General features: G+C 48.4%; 1 protein-coding gene across 1 annotated transcript in view; it reads left to right on the plus strand.

Moving 5' to 3' along the window:
* The window catches only part of SCTR (secretin receptor), a 78,427-nt gene that overhangs the window by 61,407 nt on the left and 2,332 nt on the right, over window positions 1-14,688 (plus strand). The window contains exons 8-11 of the mRNA XM_043576580.1: window positions 4,577-4,637; window positions 4,954-5,023; window positions 8,941-9,032; window positions 10,454-10,580. Coding sequence (XP_043432515.1) covers window positions 4,577-4,637; window positions 4,954-5,023; window positions 8,941-9,032; window positions 10,454-10,580 — 350 coding nt within the window. The remainder of the gene's footprint in view (window positions 1-4,576; window positions 4,638-4,953; window positions 5,024-8,940; window positions 9,033-10,453; window positions 10,581-14,688) is intronic.

Below are 14,688 nucleotides of genomic sequence, written 5' to 3' on the forward strand. Positions count from 1 at the left end.
GATCTGAAGCAGATTCCACAACACAGAGCCCGATGTGGGGCTCGCACCCACAATCGGCAAGATCATAGTCTGAGCTGAAGTCAGGGGCTCAACAGACTGAGCCACCCAGGCACCCGAAGGCAGGGAATTTTTTTTTAGTGTTATTTTTGTTAAAGTCATGCACATACTTGCTTTAAGGAATTAAATAGGGTGAAAAAAAAGCAGTCTTCTGCCCCCACTTCTGCTCCGCAGAAGTAACACCCTCAAGATTCCTTAGCTGGTCCTTCTAATGTTCACTCTCATCATGTTTCTGAACAAGATTCTGCTGTTTTCCTGATTTGTCCATCTGAGGTGTTACCGGTTGCCTCCTTAGGATGGAAGATAAGGATATAAAGTTCTCCATCCTACCATTAGTTTTTAGTTTTTGGTTAAGTTCGAGTTAATGTATATATCATTATGTCTGTGTAAGTGTTGTTTACTCTTGAGCCAAGTGATGTACAATGATTTTACTTCCAATGTTTAACCTTTTGTTTTTCATGGAGTCCCTTTTTTTTTAAGTTTATTTATTTATTTATTTATTTATTTTTTAAAATTTTTTTTTCCACGTTTTTATTTATTTTTGGGACAGAGAGAGACAGAGCATGAACGGGGGAGGGGCAGAGAGAGAGGGAGACACAGAATCGGAAACAGGCTCCAGGCTCCGAGCCATCAGCCCAGAGCCTGACGCGGGGCTCGAACTCCCGGACGGCGAGATCATGACCTGGCTGAAGTCGGACGCTTAACCGACTGCACCACCCAGGCGCCCCTATTTATTTATTTTTGACAGAGAGAGAGAGAGAGAGAGAGAGAGAGCATGAGCAGGGGAGGGACAAAGAGAGAGAGGGAGAGAATCCCCAGCAGACTCTGCATTGCCAGTCCAGGCCCCAAATGGGACTCGAACTCACTAAACACGAGATTATTACCTAAGCCAAAACCAAGAGTCAGACGTTTTAACCGACTGAGCCACCCAGGCGCCCCTTCGTGGAGTCACTTCTAATTGATTTATTTGTTTTGGGTTGCTGTCATTAATTCTCCTAAATTCTCCACCAGAACCTGAAAACCCTCTAATGCTATTTTCCAACTCAACCAATGCCAACAGGAAATCTATTAGTTCCTATTTGTTTGGTTTCTTCCTGCTGGATTCGTTTCCTAGGGGTTGCCTAACGAATTACCACAAACTTGGTGGCTTGAAACAATAGACATTTATTCTCTCGCAGTTCTGGGGGCCGGAAGTTCAAAATCAAGGTTCTGGCAGGGCTGATTGCTTCTGAAATGCTCCGTGCCTCTCTTCTGGCTTCCGGTTGTTGCTGGTAGTCCTTGGTGGTTTGTTGGCTGGTGGCTGCATCATTGCAATTTCTGCCTCCATCTTTGCGTGGCCTTCTTCCCTCGATGTGTCCTTTCCCTCTGTGTCTCTCATGACCTCCTTGTAAGGATGCCAGTCATATCCTTATACATATGGCCTCTTTTTAAAAAAAAAATTTTTTTTTAAACATTTATTTATTTATGAGAGACAGAGTGAGACAGAGCATGAACAAGGGAAGAGCAGACAGACAGGGGACACCGAATCCGAAGCGGGCTCCAGTCGCTGAGCTGTCAGCACAGAGCCCAACCCGGGGCTCGAACTCGCAGACCACAAGATCGTGACCCGAGCCGCAGTCGGACGCTTAACCGACTGAGCCACCCAGGCGCCCCATGTATGGCCTCTTCTTAACTGATTACACCTACGAAGACCTTATTTCCAAATAAGGTCACCCTACAAAGTTCTGGGTAGTTATGAATTTGGGGAGGATGCTATTCAACCCAATAGACCCACCGGTGTTCTTCTTAGAGCCTCTGCCCTCCTGCTCTATCTGGGCTGGTGGTTCTTTAGACTTGCTTAGTTCCCTCGCTCTCATGCTGAGAATTTCCTTCATCTTCCTCAGCAAATCCTATTCCTTTATTTCTTGTCTCCTCCCCTTGGTTTGCTCCCTAGTTGTGTTGGGGCGCGTGTTCCGGTACCTAACAAAGAGTGCGTGGAAAGTACGTTTTTGCATTGCATATCTGAAAATATCTTTTTCAACGTTCACACCTACCTTGTGGTTTTCCCAGGCATAGAAATTAGGCTGAAAAATCATTTCCCCCCAGAATTTTGGAGGCCTTCTATTTGGGCAGCTGGGTATAGAATGTGCCGTATTATTCTGTTTCCTGAGCATTTTTACCCTTTGTAAGCTACAGAAGCCTCTCTCTGTCCCCCGTGTTTTGAAACGCCCTCGGGATGTGTCCCCACGAGAACTGCTTTCATCCTTTTTGCTGACATCCGGTGGTCCTTTCATCTGGAAACTCACATCCTTCATTTCCTGGACAATGTTCTTAACATCACCTATTTGATTTCTTTCCCTTTGGTTTTTATCCTCTCTTTCTGAAACTTTTAATCAGATGGCACACATCCTGAAACGGACCCCTGAGTTTCTCGTTTCTTTCCTCCTGCTTTTCATTACATTCCTTTTGTGTTCTGCTTTCTGGGCGATTCTTGGTCTTTATCTTCCAACCCATCTGTGGGTTTTTTAAATCTCGGTTATCATGTATTCAATTTCTAAGCCCTCTTCCTTGTTCTTGGAATGCTTCCAGTTTTCAGCATCCTGTTTGGGTCCCGCAGAGGTGATCTTTCCTCTTATCTCTCTGATGATATTCCCTAGAGTTGTTTGTTCAAGTTCCTCCAGCAGCCTGCATGGTCTGTTTCCTCTGAGTTCCTTCTCTCTGAGTGTTTTGGTCCTTGCCTTTGATGTAATCAGCTTTCCTCAGATGTTGGTGACCTTGACTGTTCGTGTTTAAGAATGAGTCACTTCAGGGACACCTGAGTGGTTTAGTTGGGTAAGCATCTCAGGTCGTGATCTCAGGTCGTGATCTTACCGTTCATGAGTTTGAGCCCCCAGCGGGGCTCTGTGCTGACAGTGCAGAACCTGCTTGGGATTCTCTGTGTCCCTCTCTCTCTGCCCCTCCCCTGCTTGCATTCTCTCTAAATAAATAAACAGATAGATAAATAAATACACAAATAAACAAACAAACAAACTTAAAAAAAAAAAAGAATGGGATGCCTGGGTGGTTCAGTCAGTGAAGCATCCAGCTTTGGCTTAGGTCATGATCGTGTAGTTCATGGGTTCCAGCCCTATGTTGGACTCTGTGCTGACAGCTCAGAGCCTGGAGCCTGCTTCAGATTCTGTGTCTCCCTCTCTCTGTGCCCTCCCCTGCTCTCCTTCTGTCTCTCTCAAAAATAAAAATAAACATTTAAAAAAAACACTAGAAAAAAAAAAGAATGAGTCACTTCAGAGCTGACTGAAGGCCCTGTGTGCGGGGTGGGTGTGGGGGTGGGGGGTACGTACATGGTGTGTCTCTCAGGGAGACTGGCCTGGAAGTGGCCGCTGTGTTGGGGGGTCCCCAGCATCACCATCTGTAGGCCCTTTGTCTGGGGCTGTTTGATTCCTCCAGAGAAAACTCCTTTGATCTCTGCCCTGGGGTAGAGGTGTGTGTGGAGGGCTGGAGCTAGGGTATAAACCTGGCTGCTGGAGGTCTGGAAGCCGCGCAGCCTGGGGACGTGGCTCTTGCCATTCAAGTGCAGACAAGCATGTCCATTAGAAATAGAACGAGCCAGGGCGCCTGGGTGGCTCAGTTGGTTAATCATCCGACTTCTGATCTCAGCTCAGGTCACGATCTCACAGATGGTGGGATCGAGCCTTGAGTCACAGAGCCTGCTTGGGATTCTCTCTCTGCCCCTCTGCCTCATTCTCCCTCAAAATAAATGAACTTAAAAAGAAATAGAATGGGCCACATATATAACAGAAAATCTTCTAGGGGTACCTGGGTGGCTCTGTTGGTTAAGTGTCCGTCTTGGCTCAGGTCATGATCTCGCGGGTTGGGAGTTCAAGCCCTGCATCGGGCTTCCCTGCTTGGGATTCTTTCTCTTTCCCTCTCTCTCTGCCCCTCCTCCACTCTCTCTCTCTCAAAATAAACTTAAAAAAATAAATGCAATTTTCCAGTAGCCACAGTAAACCCAGTAAAAAGAAACAGGTGAAATTAATCGTAATAATATATTTCATTTAGCCCAGTGTAAAAATACTATCATTTCAACATACAATTAACATAAAAATTAACACACTTCACATTCTTTTATTCCTACAAATCTTCAAAATCCGGTGTCTTGCACTTACAGCACATCTCCCCCGGGACCAGCCACGAATCAGGTACTCACTCGCGACATGTGGCGAGTGGCCACTAACAGCACAGGTGTAGACCATCACTTCAGCCTTCTCTTCCCGGCAGAGGCCTTCCTGAGTCTGGCCCGGGCTCCCAGGAGCCCCGGAGCCCCTCGTGGCCTTCAGGATCCATCTGATGCCCAGGGCGTCCTCAGTTCCCAGGGCGTCCCTGCCACCCTTGAAGCAGGAGGCTACCCATTTGCACAGGATTTCCTAGGGGGTTCCATGCACCTGTTCACTACTGGGCTGGGGTAACTGTCCTGTCCCTGTGCGGGTGTTGAAAACTGAGTCCCCTCTCTCCCGTCCCTCCCTTTGCTTTTATTCTTCAGGTTCCCCAGCTGTTTTTGTTGCTTCGTGGGCCATCAGCAGGCACTTTCTGGAAGATGTTGGGTAAGCTGCTTGAAGGAGAGGTAACAGGAGAGTATTTTATATCATCCAGCTCTTCGAACAGGATGGACACTTGTTGGGAGCTATCTAGGAGAGGCCTGTTTTTCAAACTGGGGGCCACAGGCGAGTTCTCTGGAGGCATCGTCAGCCTCAGACGTGCTCTGAGCCAGAGGGGAGAGTCGGTTCTGATAGCACTGGGCACACAGCCGCAGTGCACAGGGTCACCAGCATGGGCCATTCATACCAAGGGCTCCTCAGAGGACTAGCCTTTCCAGGTCAGCTCAGCTCTCCACGCCTAACGGAGCCTGGCTGTCCACAGGTGCTGGGACATCAACGCCAACGCGTCCATCTGGTGGGTCATTCGAGGGCCTGTGATCCTCTCCATCCTGGTGAGTGGCCATCTTCCTGAGCTGGGCTCCAGTGGGAGAGAGGGCAACAGTGACTGGCCTGGACAAAAGGCCAAGAGACAGGGCTCCCTCCTGGTGTGGGGAGGGATCAACCACAGAACTTCCAGAGGTTGGCGGCTGCAGGAGGGTCTAGAAGCTCCGCCCCCCAGAGAATGGAAGTGGGAGGGGCAGTTAGGAGGTTACATAACTCCCTTTGGTCTGTGAGTAGCCACTGAAATGTGATTAGCCGAGCTCCTTGCCCTAACCTGGCTGGCTCTGTGCTGAAACCACCCCCCCCCTTCAGATCTTTGGGTCCTGTCCTGATCTGTTTTCTAGGCATCCCCTTGTTACTGGGAAGAATCATTGAGCTGGGATCATAGGCAGGGAGCTGAGGAAAGCTGAGTGAGGCATGGTCTTGGGCCCCCAGGGTGCTGTTGGGAGGGGCGGGGAGGAGATACAAGAGTGACCTAGGGACAGGGAACCCCAGAGGGTCTCAACTAGGATGCCCTTCAGAATCACCTGGGAGCTGTTTAACAATACCGATGGCCAGAGCGCCCGGGTTCCTCAGTCGATGAGCGTCCGACTCGATTTCAGCTCAGCTCATGATAATCACGGTTTGTGAGTTGGAGCCCTGCATCAGGCTCTGCGCTGACAGGCGAAGCCTGCTTGGGATTGTCTCTCCCACTCTGTCTCTGTCCCTCTCCCCGTCTCTTCCTCAAAGTAAATCAATAAACATTTAAAAAAAAAAAATACTGAGGACCAGAGATTCTGCTCTCGTTGTTCTGGGGAGGGGCCCGGACACCAATCTCTGGTTTAAGTGCTCAGGTGCTTCTACTCTGCAGTCAGGGTTGAGAGCCCTGGAGCTGAGCCTGTGGGTGTGGATATGAAATAGGGGGACAGAGGACGGGGGACACCCTCGGGTTGTCTCCTGGATGGAATCAGCCCCTCAGCCGGGCGCAGGGTTCAGGGGGACCCCATGGCTACAGGACCAGTTGACAGGAAGTGCCCTTCATGGGCTCTCTGGGGCGGGGTGGGGGTGCCACACAGGGCAGCAGCCCATCCTCTTCCACTGGCTGGCTGGTGACCTTCTAAGGGCAGTTGGGGGGAGGGAGCCATCCCGCCATCCCATGACCTCCCTCCTTTTTTCTTTTTTAACATTAAAAAAAATTTTTTTGGAGGTGGGGGGAGGGGCAGAGAGAGGGGAACAGGGGATCCGAAGAGGGCTCTGTGCCGACAGGCTGACAGCAGTGAGCCCGATGCGGGGCTCGAACTCGCAAACCATGAGATCCTGACTTGAGCTAAACTTGTAGGTGCAACTGACTGAGCCACCCAGGTGCCCCTTTTGAGCATTTTTTAAAAGCTTGTTTATTTATTTTGAGACAGAAAGTGAGTGCACATGCGTGAACGGGGAAGGGGCAGAGAGAGAAAGGGGGAGAGAAAGAATCTCAAGCAGGCTCCATGCTGTCAGCACATAGCCCTACTCGGGGCTTGATCCCACGACTGGGAGATCATGACCCGAGCCAAAATCACGAGTCGATGCCTAACTGACTGAGCCACATAGGTGTGCCCACCCCCTTTTTCTAAATAATAGACTTCATGTAAAAAGAAAAGTTGGAAGATACAAAGTCTGTTTTTCAAAAGGGAATAAAATCACACGTACTTTTAGCACCTAGATACACACAGTGAATACACATGTGCTTTTCTTTCCTTTTTCTTTGAGGAAAACATACTTGTTTCAAAATGCTCAATATAGTTTTGTATTCTAGTTTGGTTTTTCACTTAGCAAGAGATGGGAGGTGTCCCATGTCCTTTGAAATTATCTAATGAACCAATGTGCTGCATGATATTCCCACAGGAGGGCATTTCCTCATTCAGTTAGGCCAGTTTCCTTGCTATAATTCTGGGAATCTGACAGCCCAGCCCAGGAGAGCCCCAGCAGAGGGACAGTGGGCCCCAGTGTCCTGGCAGATTTCATGGGACTGGGTCTGTCTAGTGATTGAATGTTTGGTGGATACTCCTGATGCAACGTATCTCCCAACAAGGGCACCTGGATGGCTCGATTGGAAGAGCATGTGAATGGGGCACTTGAGTGGCTCAGTCAGTTCGGTGTCTGACTTCGGCTCAGGTCGTGATCTCACAGCTTGTGGGTTCGAGCTCCATGTCGGGCTCTGTGCTGACAGCTCAGAGCCTGGAGCCTGCTTTGGATTCTGTGTCTCCCTCTCTGTCTCTGGCCCTCCCCACTCATGCTCAGTCTCTGTCTCTCTCTCTTTCAAAAATAAATCAACATAAAAAATAAAGAAAGAAAAATATAAAAGGTTTTATCTTAAAAAAAAAAGAAAAAAGGAAGAGCTATGACTCTTGATCTCAGGGTCATGAGTTTGAGCCCCACATTGGGTGCAAAGACTACTTAAGTAAGAACTTAAAAAAACAAAACGAAACAAAATAAAAACCTCCCAACCAGTTGGTCACAGGGCCTGGAATTTCACTATTTGGGACTCATTCTTGGGATCTTAGAGAATTTTTTTTTTTTTGCTTTCCAGTGCTTCCTATTAGATTGAATCCAACTCTAAGACAAAAAATAAATGGAAAAAAAAAGCTTTTATTCATATACACCATGCATAGCCAGCTCTGAGCAAGAGGCATAAACAAACAAGCTGAGAAGCATATTCCTGAAGAAGCAGCTGGGCTAGGAGTCCTGACAGGCCTCTAATCCTTGTCTTGTGGCCAGCATTCCCAGGCCCCAGGCTGTTTGTGTGAACAATGAGGGTGCCCGGCTGGCCGAGCCCACTGATCCCTGCTTCTGTAAATGGTGCTGGAGCCCATAGGTGGGTGAGAGAGGAGGAGAGGTACCACCGTGTGGGCATCTTTATAACATTCTGGCACTGGGCCCCGGGAAGGCAACACCAAGAGAAATAAACAGACTACATTCCTGTCCTTTAGGAAGTTGGGATTGGGACTGGCGGATATGTGGACACGCACAAGTTTGGCAGACGCATGCGTTTGTCCTCTTTCAAACATTTCAAGTGCTTACACAGCGACATGATCCCTCACTGCAATATATCAGGAAAAGAGAGGTGATCAAGGGTGGCTTCCTGGAGTTGGTGATTGAACTGCAAAGTGAGGCTATAAGGCTCTGAGGCAGTGGTTCTCAAAGTATGGTCCCCAGGCCGGTAGCTTCACCATTACCTGGAAGCTTGTTAAAAGTGCAAATTCTTGGGCCCCACCCCAGATTTACTGACCTATAGCCTTGGGACCCCACCCCCACCCCCCAGTCAATACCCTAAACCTTAAGAACCTCTGCTGGTGGGGCACCTGGGTGGCTCAGTTGTTAAGCATCTGCCTGTTGGTTTTGGCTGAGGTCATGATCTCAGGGCTCGTAAGTTCGAGCCCCACATCGGGCTCTGCACTGGCAGTGCAGAACCTGCTTGGGATTCTCTCTCACCCCGTCTCTCTGCCCCTCCCCTGTTTGAGCTTTCTCTCTCTCTCTCTCAAAATAAATAAACATTAAAATGACAACAACAAAACCTCTGCTGGAAGAAAGCCGTGCTACTCAAAGTGTAGTCGAGGACCAGCTTTGACATCATCTAGAGCTTGATGGAAATATAGACTTTCAGGTCACTTGAAACCTGCCTTTTAACAAGGTCCCCAGGGGTTTCAATGCACCCCCAGTGTGAATAATCTCTGATGGCAACTGAGCAGACCTCAGAGCTCCAGCAGCCCCGGGGGGTAGGAGCGGGTGCCGGGTCAGTCATCCCCTCCCATAGGTTTGCTCCCCCAGGACTGTGGGGCAGGTGAGGGGAGGCACAGTGGTGCAATCTCGGGTGTGGCCTGCAGTGCCTTCTCTGCCCTCAGGTCCAGGGGTCAGGGGCCTGGAGGGGTGGCGATCACCTTCAGCCCCACCTCTGTCTTGTGTTTTACAGATTAATTTCATCCTTTTTATAAACATCCTAAGAATCCTGATGAGAAAACTGAGAACCCAAGAGACAAGAGGAAATGAAGCGAACCATTATAAGTAAGTGGAAGGCAAAGACAAGGCTTGCTCAGTCAGCACGTATTTCCTGAGCACCTATTGTTTACCCAACTGGACCTAGTTCCTGGGAGGTTACAAATGTAAATAGGAATGGGGGCAGGGTGGGGGGTGGGATGGGTCCTTTGTGCAGCCTGAGAAGGCTGCCCCAGTGGTGGGAAGATGAGAAATCTCTCAGGATCCCAGGAAGCAGAGATTTGTGCTTGGGGCAACGCCAGGGACTCTCCTGATGGGTTTCGGGGACCGGCTTCAGGGACATCAATATAGGTCTGTGTATTGTTCAAGGGAGAATGGCCTTCATCAGATTTTCAAGATATGTGATCCAGAAATACTCTGAAACCTTTAAGATGTTGAAGGGAGATGCTGTATTAGTTTGCTAGGTCTACCATAACATAACCACACACTGTGTGGCTTAAAGAAAAGAAACTGGCAGTTCTGGAGGCTGGAAACCCAAGGTCAAGGTGCCGGCAGGACTGGTTTCCTCTGAGGCCCCTCTCCTTGCCTTGTAGATGGCTGCCTTCTCCCTGGGTCCTTTTGTCTGTGCTCAGAGGTGTCTCTTCCTCTTCTTAAAAGGACGCCAGTTGATTGGACTAAGGTCCCATCCTAACAACCTCCTTTTAACTTAATCACCTCTTTTTAGGTCCTATCTGCAAGCAGAGATAGGTATTTCTGAGGTCCTGCAGTTAGGGCTTCAATTTATGAATTGGGGCTGGAGAACGGTTAAAGACAAATCAGTGTCCAGCAAGGGGTTTCTCTGTGAGGTTCTGAGCTTTGAGAATCCGGCAGTGAGTTGGATTACTTGGTGACAGATTCTCCAGGACATCTTTAGAGCAGTGGTGTCCAGAGTAAGCTGGAGCCGGGGATTCAGGATAAAGCTGCAAGATAGAGTACAGGATGCCCAGTTCAGTGTGAATTTTGGATAAACAACAAATAGTGTTTTAGTTACTTACTCAAAAAAATATGATCCTTTGTTTATCTGAAATTCAAATTGAACTGGGCATCCTGTATTTTTTATTTGCTAAATGTAGCGACCCTAATCTGGGAAGAAAAAAAAAGCACATCTCCTTATAGGTATTTATTATAAAAAAAAAAAAAAAAGAATCCTGGCTTTGTGAATAATATGTTAAATAACACATGCACATCATTTATAAATAATAAAGTTGTTTGGGTGGGTTTGTGTCCAAATGTTATTTCCCGATAGGGGTGCGTAATCAGGTATTTTGGGGACTGGCCATGGGTGGTGGGTATGTGGGAGTTAGAAATTCTCTAGAATGAAAAGTCAAACCACAAAGGTTGGGGGGGGGGCCCTCCGCTGGCCTCCTGCAGTCAGGCAGGTTGGGTGTGTGGAGCTGCGCCCTAGGGGAAGGGGGCAGGACACCGCAGCGGGTCTGGGTCTGTGTCTGTAGGCGCCTGGCCAAGTCTACCCTCCTGCTGATCCCCCTCTTCGGAGTCCACTACATCATCTTCGCCTTCTCCCCAGAAGATGCCATGGAGGTCCAGCTGTTCTTTGAATTGGCCCTTGGCTCGTTCCAGGTAAGTTTCGCGCGACTGTGACTTTCGGGAGTTCTCTCTTTCCTTAAAGAGAAATGGAGACCACAGAGGCGGCAAGCCAGGTCTTCCCAGAAGGGTCCAGCAGGGGGTTTTGGGGTGCCTGCTTTGGCTGACATGCAAGAGAAGCTGAGCAGGACCTCACTGTGCTGTGGGACCCAAGTTCCCTACCAGTCAGATGGGGGTGGGAGGTAAAACTAAGGAGAGAGACTGACTCCAGGGAAGACGAAAGGGAAAAATAACCCCACATACTGCATTGCACACCTCTCCACAGTTTATATGTAGTCAAAATAGCCTTAGTGCTGAGGGCTATGGCTGAGCCATCAAAAAGCAGGGCAGGAAGAGGAACATTGTGGGAATGAGGGAGAGGGCATCTGAAAGAGAATAGTATCTTCGTCTTCATACTGGGAAGTCCATAAAAAATGCCCCAAACCGAAAAATCCAGAAGTAGCATCATCAGCATATTTTTCAGAACCAGTGAAAAGAATTCCAAGTAGTTGCCTCTGAGGAACAGGAAATGGGGGGCAGGGGTGTTAGGAGGCTGCTGTTGTTTTGTGACAGCAATCATTTGACTCTTTGAAACTTGCATGCCTACACAAGTTACTGAGAATAATACCCAACCTAAAAAAAAAAAAAAGGAAGAGAGAAAGTGAGGGAAGAAAGCACCTACCTATTCATTCGAGATGTTGTGAGGCTTAAAAACAAAACAAAACAGTAAACGTGTTTAGACAGAAGGACTCTTAACATGAATCCCAAACATCACAGTGTTACTTTGTTTACTCATAGCTGTCTCCTTCCAAAAATAATATGATGTAGCTTTCAGGAAAACCATACAGAGGACAAAAAAAGAAAAGAAAAAAAAAAAGGTAGCGAAGGATCAGTGAAAAAAATAAAAATAAAAACCAAAATTTGAGTTCATACAGAGAAGCAAATTCAGGAGAGTGCTAGGAAGGTGGGAGAACGTAGGGATTTCCAGTAGCCGGAGCAAAAACAGAAACACAGTCTGTTCTAAGATTTATAATATCCGCAATGGAAACAAGCAAATTCCCAGGAAGAGCCTAGAGAGATTATAGGCTTCAGGGCCTGAGAGAAATTTCTCCCAGTGGATTTTCCTAAAGAAGCCAGCCTGTCCGCAACAAGATTGATTATCCTGCAAAGTCCTCTTCACTGGGGAGGCTTTGGTCTCAGGACGGGGCTCAGAGTCTCCCTTGTTGCCTGAGTTCAGTTCAGGGTGGGTGAGGCCGGGGTCACTCTTCTGTCACTTTCAGGTTCCGGGGAGGACACATCACTGGGCACACGGCATTGAGTAGAGTCAGGTCTTCTCCACACCCTGCCTTCAGACCCTACCCCAGGGCTGTCCCCTCTGCCCAGAGCTCCCTGCCGGTGCCCCAGGCTCCAGAGAACCCAGCCTCTTATGTAATCCACATTCTTCGTTTCTTCATCCAGAGTTTCCGTGTCCACCTGCTCTTGTAATGTGTGGGAAGGCTGGGCTCACAATGGCCCATTCAGCAGGTGGGGGATTCCAGGTCCACATGGGTGGAAGGCCATGACCTGGCTTCCAGAAGTGGGTAGTGACCTCACTGAGAGCACAGATACCCGTGTCTGCCTCCCTGCACAGAAAGGGAACTTCCCGTCCCCTGGAGTTGGGGCTTGTGGCTGGGGCTGGGCCATTTGGTTTCTCTCTAAGGAAATGGCTTGTCAAGAGAAAACCCAAAAGCACTTTCAGAATGTTCTCACAGAAACATTCTATGTTGACAAAGAAAATGGATCGTTAAGGTTTTTTTAAACTTTGCTCACACACAAACATATATCACTTGATTATCTATTACCCATGTGTATTTTATATAATGTATATATTTTAAAAATTCTATATTATAGAAAGTTTCTTCCATATGTTAAAGAGAATAGTAGATAGTGAGTCCCCATGTAGTCATTGCCCACTCAAGGCGGGTATGTTTCATGTCTGTCCCCAGCTGCTTCCTCCTCCATGTCCCCCCTCATTTTAATCAAATCAAAGACTGTTTTATTCAAAGGTGAATATTCTAGTCCGAATCTCTAAAAGACAGGGGCTGAACGAACACACACAGAACCACAATACATTATCAACGGCATATACTTTTATTTTAATGTTTATTTTGAGAGAGAGAATCCCAAGCAGGCTCTGTGCTGTCGGCACTGAGCCCCACGCGGGGCTCGATCTCACGAACCGTGAGATCGTGACCTGAGCTGAAATCAAGAGTCAGACACTTAACCGACTGAGTCACCCAGGCACCCTGTCATATACTTCTGGCTTTTTCTGATTGTACACATAAGAGTTGTAGAAAATTTGGAAAATAAGGAACCATTAAAAAAGAAAAAAAATCATCCATAATCTCATGGCCCCAGAAATAATCTGCTAAAAATGATGGTGGGTTTACTTCTACGTCTTTTTTTTTTTTTTCTTTTCTTTAAAGTCTCTTTTCTATCCAGGAAGACACTTATGTACGCACAGCTTATATAATTGAGGTCATGCTATGTGTGGTTTCCCTTTTTTTTTTTTTAATGTGTGGTGTCCTATCTTGTGTGTTCTAATTCTCTATCTTCCTGTTGCCTCCATGTCACTAAAATTCTTCAAAGACTTCATTTTTAATGATTGTATAAAAACTGTGGAATTCCTTTTTTTTTATTAAAAACAATTTTTTTTTAATGTTTATTTATTTCTGAGACAGAGAGAGACAGAGCATGAACGGGGGGAGGGTCAGAGAGAGGGAGACACAGAATCTGAAACAGGCTCCAGGCTCTGAGCTGTCAGCACAGAGCCCGACGCGGGGCTCGAACTCACAGACTGCGAGATCATGACCTGAGCCCAAGCTGGACGCTCAACCGACTGAGCCACCCAGGCACCCCCAAAACTGTGGAATTTCTTAAACTCGCTGGCTGTAGGAGGCCTGCCCTATATGTACCTGGGGCACAACTCACTCTCCCTCACCCGGGGCTCTGGCCCTCACCTGAACTGTGAAAATGTGTCTCCGGATCTTGGAGGCCCAGGCACCCTTGGGCCCCATGAGGTGGGCGCCATCCACAGCCAGCAGCCTGACCACCGGCTCTGGGCCAAGCACGGGGCCAGTCCTGCCTAAACCCCTGTGACCCAGTTCCCTCACCTGTAAAATCGGGGTCCTCCCCCTCCCCCCTAGGGCTTTGGCAAGGATTCAATGAAGCCCCTAGAGCCCAGAACCCCACGGTTATGTAGGTCAGACAACTCCACATCTAGTTGTCTCACCTTAAAGCCTGACTTTTCCATCTGCTGACAGAGGCTCCCAGGTGAGAATGCCGGAGAACCACCTGGGATTTTTTTTTTTTTTGAGACAGAGAGAGGGGTGGAGGAGGGGCAGAGAAAGGAGACAGATTTTCAGAGACAGATTTTCAAGTAGGCTCCATGTCCAGCACAGAGCCCAATACGGGACTTGATTTCACCATGTGATCATGACCTGAGATGAAATCAAGAATCAGACACTTGACTGAGCCTCCCAGGTGCCCCAGTCTGAGATCATCCGTCCTCAGGCATTCGGATTTGGGGTAACCTAGGCAAAAGCTCCCAGGCGATCCTAACGTGCTACAGAATTTGGAAACGGCAGCCTTGAGTAGGCGTTCCTGCCGCCCACTTCCCCCAAATGGTCTCCGTTCTGCGTAGCAGTCCCCGATGCCTGATATTCTAAAGCAAATCCTTGAGTTTTGTCACTGTTAAAATGCCAACAGCCCTGAGCCATTGTATGTATTAAGTCCACCATAGCTGGGCTGGTTCATCATCCTCTGGGGTCCTTTCCAATGTGGTAAGTAGGTAAAGGCAGGTCTGGATGGGACCGGGAAGGGGAGGGGAGCCCCCCTGAGGTCAGCGCTATGGCACGCAGACCTCTGAGGGGAAGGGTGCCCACCAGCCAGGGAAGCTGCAGGGCAGAAGGAAGGGCAGGCTGACCCGAGGGGTCCCTCAGGAGGTGAGCAGGACGTAAGCACTGCAGAGACCCTGCCCTTGGCTTATGGTCCCCAGCAGGCCTCTTGGCCTCGAACCCTGCATCTCAAGACTGGAGTCCCTGGCCGAGCTCCGTGCCAGGACCAC

The sequence above is a fragment of the Prionailurus bengalensis genome, chromosome C1 (assembly GCF_016509475.1).
Source record: "Prionailurus bengalensis isolate Pbe53 chromosome C1, Fcat_Pben_1.1_paternal_pri, whole genome shotgun sequence".
NCBI classification, from domain to species: domain Eukaryota; kingdom Metazoa; phylum Chordata; class Mammalia; order Carnivora; family Felidae; genus Prionailurus; species Prionailurus bengalensis.